The sequence below is a fragment of the Myotis lucifugus genome, unplaced genomic scaffold (genome assembly GCF_000147115.1).
Source record: "Myotis lucifugus unplaced genomic scaffold, Myoluc2.0 scaffold_509, whole genome shotgun sequence".
Lineage (NCBI taxonomy): Eukaryota > Metazoa > Chordata > Mammalia > Chiroptera > Vespertilionidae > Myotis > Myotis lucifugus.
The window spans coordinates 558,451-566,283 of record NW_005871557.1 but is presented as its reverse complement, the minus strand read 5'-3'; the positions used below and the strand labels follow the sequence as shown (position 1 = coordinate 566,283).

The following is a 7,833-nucleotide window of genomic DNA, read 5'->3' as shown; positions in this document are numbered from 1 at the left end:
AAGGAGTCACCCAGAATCATACAGGAAGGGACTGGGGGAAGGAGTCACCCAGAATCATACAGGAAGGGACTGTGGGGATGGAGTCACCCAGAATCATACAGGAAGGGACTGTGGGGAAGGAGTCACCCAGAATCACAGAGGAAGGGACTGTGGGGAAGGAGTCACCCAGAATCATACAGGAAGGGACTGTGGGGAAGGAGTCACCCAGAATCACAGGGGAAGGGACTGTCGGGAAGGAATCACCCAGAATCATACAGGGAGGGACTGTGGGGAAGCAGTCTCTCCCAATCATACAGGAAGGTGACTGAGGGGAAGGAGTCACCCTGGATCACAGGTGAGCGGACTGTCAGGCAGGAATCACCCAGAATCATACTGGACGGGACTGGGGGGAGGGAGTCACCCAGACTCATATAGGAAGAGACCGTGCGGAAGGTGTCACCCAGAAATCATAGAGGAAGGGCTCGTCGGGGAAGGAGTCACCCTATATCCTAGAGGAAGGGGAGATGAGAGAGAAACATCAATGATGAGAGAGAACCACTGATTCGGCCCTTCATAAAAAAAAATGGAATCATATACCATGTTTATGGATAGGAAGAATTAACATCATTAAAATATTCATAGTTTATCTAGATTCAATGCAATTCCTACCAAAATACCGATGATATATTTTGAAGAACTTGAAAAAAAATGCAAAAATTCATATGGAATCACAAAATAAACCCCTAAATAAACTCAGTAATATCGAGAAAGAAGAGGAAAGTTGGAGGTACCATACTACCTGACATCAAACTATACTTCAAGGCCATAGTAAGCAAAACAGCCTGGTACTGGTGTAAGAGCAGGCATATAGACTAACGGAACAGAACAGCGAGCTCAGAAATCAACCCACACCTTTATGGTCAATTAATATTTGACCAAGGAGGCAAGCACATACAATGAGGCAAAGATGGTCTATATTCAATAAGTGGTGCTGGGAAAATTGGACAGATACTTCCAAAGGAAAGAGAAAGAATCAAGATCAATTTCTAGCCCCATATGCAAGGATAAACTCAAAATGGATCGAAGACTTAAAAGGTAGCCTTGCAACCATCAAAATTCTAGAAGAAATCACAGGCAGCAAAATCTCTGATGTTTCTCATGCAATATTTTTTCTGCGATATCTCCTTGGACAAGGGAAACAAAAGAATAAATAAACAAATGGACCAAAGAGCTTTTGCACAGCAAAGGAAACCATCAACAAAATGAAGAGACAACCAACTAAATGGGAGGAGAACATATTCGCCAAGGACACATCTGATCAGGGGTTAATACCCAACATGTATAAAAAACTCAGATTACTCAACACCAAAAAGTCCAATTAAAAAATGGGCAGAGAGCCTCAATAGACACCTCTCCAAAGAGGACATGCAGGTGGCCAGCAGACATAGGAAAGGACGCTCAGCGTCACTAATCATCAGAGAGATGCAAGTTAAAACCACAGGAGCGATCACCTCACACCTGTCAGAGTGGCCATCATCGACAAACCTGGACAGAAGTATTAACAGGGATGTGGAGAAGAGGGAACCCTTGTGCGCTGTCGGCGGGAGTGCAGATTGGCGAAGCCACTGTGGAAAACTGCATGGAGGGTCCTCAAAAAATTAAAAATGAATCTTCCTTATGACCCAGAGATTCCGCTTCTGGGATTTACCCAGAGAAACCAAAAACACGGGTTCCAAAGCATATGTGCACCCCTATGTTCATCGCAGCATTATTTACAACGGCCAAGAAACGGAAGCCACCCAAGTGCCCATCAGTAGAAAAGTGGGTGGATGGAATATTACTCAGCCATAAAAAATGAATAAGACCTTACCTTTTGCGACAGCATGGATGGACCCAGAGGGTATTATGCTAAGTGAAACGAGTCAGAGGAAGCAAATAGCACATGAATTCAATTAACTGTGGAATCTAAAGAAAACACAAACAAAACTGAAGCACAAATTGATAGTTACAGAGCAGTCACGGGGAAGTGAAGTACAGCCTAGGGAATAGAGTCAATAATCTTGTGATAACTGCTTGGTGCCAGTTGGGGGACTGGAAATATTGAGGGGAACACTGTGTAAACGATATGATTGTCTAACTACTAAGCTGTACTCCTGAAACCAATATAAAATAAAATCCAAAGAAAAACAAAACAAAATAAAGGAATAGAGCCCGGACGGCGTGGCTCAGCGGTTGAGCATCAACCTATGAACCAGGAGGTCCTGGTTCCATTCCAGGCCAGGGCACATGCCCAGGTTTTGGGGTCCATCCCCAGTGTGGGGCGTGCAGGAGGCAGCAGATCCATGATTCTCTCTTCACTGATGCTTCTCTCTCTCTCTCTCCCTTCCTCTCGGAAATCAATAAAAATATATTAAAAACACACACAAAGGGGTAGTCATCAGAGACAAGGGCACAGGACAACTATCTGGGGTCCTTTGTCTGACCTTCTGCCCTGCAATGTTCCCTGGGTATTTCCGGGTGAGAGTAAACTCCCCTTCAAGGAAAAACGAAGACTCCTGAAAACCCAAAGCCCGGAAGAGACAGTCCCCTGGAGCGAGAGCAGCGAGGAGGGCCAGGAGGGGTCCCTGGCATCCTTCCCTCTCGCCCTCACCAGGTGCCTCGGAAGCCGAGCGGTCCAGGGGGCTGAGATGCGCAGACAGAAAAGGTGAAGGACGCGGAATTCCAGCCCCAGTCCGAGCCTAGGCCACACTGAATGGAAAGAAGAGAAAAATAGGCCCAAATTCCGCTTGCCTCCCAGGAGCAGGGGGAGGAAGAGACTCACCGAGGATGGTCAGATAGGTCCCCTCTGCCGAACACAGCACACAGTGATACAGCCTTGCACATAAACCCCTTGTCGCCCCCACCGCCCCGGCCCGGGCCCACCTGCAGCTGCACGGGAGGCCCCAAGTCCAGCCCCCTGGTCATGGGGGCCGATCTGGCCCATGGGGGGCGGGTGCGGGAGGGTGGCCCCCTCCCCACCTGCAACTCCGCTTCCTTGAGGGGTGACCTTCCCTCCATCTGTCCCCCGTGGTGGCGGGGGTAGGAGGGAGTGTCTGTGGGTCCCCTCACATCCAGGGACCCTACAGTCCCGGGAGGGTGTGTCTCTGGCTCCTTGGGGAATGTCAGGTGGAAGGAGAGGGAAGTCCAGTTTACAACCCAGAGATGATGGAGCCCGGGCGGCCCACGGGAGGGTCTGGAAGCCATACATGTCCCAGACACATGGTCTACCAGATGTACCGGTTAATAATGCGGATTTTCCCCAATAGACGGAGTCACACGTATGTTGATCTAGATGCGATTTGATATGTACGCTGTTTGGTTGTATTGCTCCTTCAGATTCCCACTTGTTCCGATCGATGGCACACGCACTTTCTGAGCGGCACTTCAAAATGTACGAAGAAGTGGAAAATTGGGGCTCTGAATGGTCGGCCTCAAAACAAGAAAAGTTCTATTGGGACGGTCTCCACAAATCACCTGAAAGATGGGGAAATGTGTGGCCAACGATGGACATTACTCTGAATAAAGCACTTTTGATGTTTCTCTTGAAATTATCATGTTTTCTTTGATTACAAAATCCTCATTTGTAACCGGTTAACAGCTAATCCGCATTTTTAACCGGTGTCCACATTTTTAACCGGGTCCCCACCCGGGGCCAGCTTCTAGGACTATAATCTCCCGGGTTCTCGGGCCCCATTCTAGGTTCCCAAAAGACAGGTCAGTTCAGAGTCATGCACATGACTTATTCTCAGAATCATATTCTTGATTTTATTTATTATTATTATTTTTAATAATTTTATTGATTTCAGAGAGGAAGGGAGGAGAGAGAGATAGAAACATCAATGATGAGAGAGAATCATGGATCGGCTGCCTCCTGCACTCCTCACACTGGGATCGAACCGCAACCCGGGCCTGTGCCCTGACCAGGAATCGAACTGTGCCCTACTGGTTCATAGGTCGACCCTCAACTGATGAGCCACGCCGGCCATATTCTTGACCTTAGACTAGTGGCCCATCTGCTACCCATGGCTACTATGACATTCATGTTTGTGGTGGGGTCAGTGGTGGGCTGGCATCTGAGGGGTTGAAAGGGAGCAGAGCTGGCCCCTAACTCCACCGGCCTTGACATCAGCTGGGACCCAGATGGGAGAGGTGGCCCCCAGGAAAGAGTCCAGGTGACTGGCCAGGGTCCAGGAACCGAGGGTTCTGTAGTGAGTGTAACAGTGAAGGGCCAAGGGTCAGGGCACATAGCAGTGATGACACAGGGGCAGGGGCAAGGGGGCCTAAAGAAGGAGGAACGCTCTAGACTGGGAGGATGGACAATTTCCGGAAGGAGGGAGCCATGGAAGGCATGTGAATGAGGATTTTGGAGGAAGGGAGCTCAGACACTACCCTGGTTTCCATGGGGACCAAGGGGAGCGGGCCTTGGGGGTGGACATGGTCCACAGGAAAAAAGCAATTTTAGGGCAGGCGTGAGAAGTGTGCTCTCCTGGGTTCTGCAGCCCCTGCCCCTTGTTCTAGAACATTCTCTGGGCAGCTCTGGGTGAGAGGGAAACCCCTTCAGGGAAACAAAAAGACTCTTTCACTGGGTCTTTTCCTACAAGGCCAAAAGGATAGTTTTCACCTTTGAGGATAGTTGAGTTCAAGACCAAAGTCCAGAAACAAAAATGACCAAGAGAATATGACATCTGATTGACAAGAAGGATATTTTATTGAGAGCTGATCAGGTGCAGGGAGAAGAAAGAATGGGTGTGAAGGCAGGGAGATCCTCCTGGGGGTCCTGGAGCTCTAGGCCCCCAAGGGTGAGAGGACTCAGGTCCTAGGAGCACTCCGAGGGGGCCACTGTCTTCTCCACGGTCTTCCCGTCGTGCGTGACCTGGCAGCTGTAGGCGCTGGCGGACTTCCAGTCTTGGCTGGACACGCTCAGGTAGCTGCTGGCCGCGTACTTGTTGTTGCTCTGCTTGGAGGGCTTGGTGGTCTCCACGCCCTGGGTGACGGGGGTGCCATTTGCCTTCCAGGCCACTGTCACGCTGCCCGGGTAGAAGTCACTCATGAGACACACCAGTGTGGCCTTGTTGTTGGCGAGCTCCTCAGCGGATGGCGGGAACAGAGACACGGAGGGTGCAGACTTGGGCTGACCTGTGGGTGCGGGAGGGGCAGGAGGGGAGAGGCTCAGGGTCCATCCTGAAAGCTCCTGACCTCGGTCTTCCTGTGGGCACAGTGTCCTGAGGACCATGCAGGACCCCGAGGGCAGGGGCCTCTCTGGGTGTGAGAGTCCATGCCGTGCAGGGCAATTTGGGGTTTTCGTAGCTCAACTCCCCATTTTCCTGAGAAACCCTGAGCCTGGAACCTGCCATCACCGTCCTTGTGGGCCCCGTTCTGCCCCCCACACATCTGACTGTCACCCTCTGGCTCTGCCTTCTCCCGGTATCTGACTGGGCCTGTCTGTGTCTGTCCGTCTGTTTGTCCCACAAAAGATGCTCTGAGCCCTCTGACCTCCTGCTGGGTCCATCTGTAGACACCTCTTACCCGATCCTCTGTGCTGGGGTCTTAGGTTCTTTGCCCTCGGGGTTCCATTCCCCGCCCCAATCTACCTGTCCTGGACTTTCTCTTAAGTTAGTATGAGTTTTGCTGCTGAACAAAATATCTCTCGGTCTCTCCCTGGGTCTCTCTCATTCTACAGTCAATGGAGTCCCCGCTAGTCGGTCACATCACTGGAGCTTTTATGCCAATAGTTGTACGTTACCTTCTGAGAGGATGTTCATCCTGCAGAGACCAAAGGCCACCTTGTCCTCATACCTGTCCTTCCATGGCCCTTCCTCCAGCACCTTCTCCTCCCCCCTGTGCCCTTCCTCCTGCAGGCTTCCCTGGTGCGAGGCTGGTCAGGACTCCGCATGGCAGCTCCATGCAGCCCCGGGGAGCCCTGCACCTCAGCACCATTCCTGGCCCCTGTTCATGAGCCCACAGTCCCTGAGACCTGCCCTGAACCTCTGACCTGGGTGTCTCTAGCCTTGGCCCTGACCGTCTGGGTCACCCAAAAATTTCCACCCGGTTTCCCCTCAGTACTTCTCTTCCTCGCTTCCCCTTAAGACAGGGGCCACTGGTGACTTGCAGATATAAATCTTGTCCCACAGGAGCCCATCAGGGGAAGACAGAACAGAGCCAACTAGAATCCAGCATGACCCTCGCAGACAGACAGAAGAATCCACAAGGCATCCTGTCCATTCCCCTGTCTCTGAGGTCAGAGGTGAATGGCTGAAGGTGACCAAGTAGGACAGTAAGAACAGGGGTGGGAAGACCTCAGGTCCCCAAGGGCTGGGATCCTGGGTGAAAGCTTGGCCACAGGCTGAGGCAAGACCAGAAAAAGAGCAATAATAGCAGAAAACAGCCCAAACTTTGTAGGGGAGCAGGGAAGGAGGGGGAAGGAGAGACTCACCTAGGACGGTCAGCTGGGTCCCTCCGCCGAACACATAACACTGTGACACAAGCTCATACAAAAACCTCTCTCTGGAGGCCCTGCCCACCCTTGAGCCCACCCCCCTCCCCCTGCAGCTGTGATGGAGGAAGCCTGGGCCACTGCCCCAGGGGGTGTCTGGTCTGCAAGGGGCACACACACTGTCCCCCCTTTCAGACCAGCAGGTGACAGGATAGGGGACACAGTGCATTGCACAGGGAAAGAATTCTGGAAGCAGTTCTCCCAAAGGAATTAGGTGTTTGACAGGCTGTTTCCACTCTGCTCCGCTGGGATGTGGGATGAGTATGGTGGGCATCTGTGTCACTGTGCGGGACATTCCATGGGAACGGGTGGCACACCTCTCTTATGTGGAAACACCCCTAATCCCTGGTGAGAGCATGAGGGGAGGGCAGTGCGTATTCCCTCTGCCCCCCTCCCCTTCCAGGGAAAGACAGGTTGGTCTGTGTAGAGTGTCTACTGGCAACTTCCTATGTTCCCAACCATCTGATCAAGACCTCTGGGACTGTAATCTTTGTCAACCTGCCCTTTAGGGTGAGCTTGAGGGTGTCTCCTGCGATTCTTTCCAGGGGTGGAGTGGCGTGGGGGTGCTGTGTCACCGGAGAGACCTGACCTTGCCCATAACCCACAGGCCACACTCCCCTGATCTGAGATTGCCTGACCTGCCTGTACTCCGCTCCTGAATTCCAGTGGATATGCCCTCCCTGGGCCGCACTGGATGCCCATTCTGTGCCCAGGAAGGTGCCCTTTCTGATCCATCAAGGTCAATTCCCACGTCCCCTCCACCTGAGGCCTGATATCACCTGCTCCATCCTTAAACAAACCCCCAAAACTCTCAGGTTGATCTGACTTCAGGGTTTGAGATCTTTATGATGGAGGTCCCAGGCCTACGCTAGGGTCACCATGAGTCTGAGTCTGACCCAAGACCATGAGAACATAAACTGAGCTTCCTTGTGCCTCATCCTCAGCCCAGCTTCCCAGCACCATGAGTTCCAGGCTCCCTGAGTTGGTACGGGGTGTGAGCATGATTGGGCAATTGTTAGGTTATATTGTATTAAACTGTTTCTCTGCTGTATGACTTGTCAGTGTCTTTGTGACTTAACATGAAAAGTCAAAGTTTGACAAACGCACCATGGGAGGCACTGTTGAAAGCTTTTCATGATTTTAAGGCGAGGAGTCAACCTTCACCTGGTAATGGCTCCCCCATTGGGCTCCATGATGGGAACGGGAAGTTCAATGTCTGTTCCCAAGGACCGTAGCCTTGGTTCCATGATTTTCTTCCCAATATTTCCATCTGTAGCCCACCTTGCACTCATGGTCCCTCTTCAATTCTCCCTGATCCCTCC

General features: G+C 51.7%; 1 gene segment (V, D, J or C); it reads right to left on the bottom strand.

Annotated features, from left to right (window-relative positions):
* Positions 1-4,708: 4,708 nt before the first annotated feature.
* LOC102421224 lies at positions 4,709-7,803 on the bottom strand. The segment is given in 3 exon segments: positions 4,709-5,154; positions 6,452-6,522; positions 7,793-7,803. Coding segments are annotated over 3 exon segments (402 nt in total).
* Between the last annotated feature and the right edge of the window lie 30 nt (positions 7,804-7,833).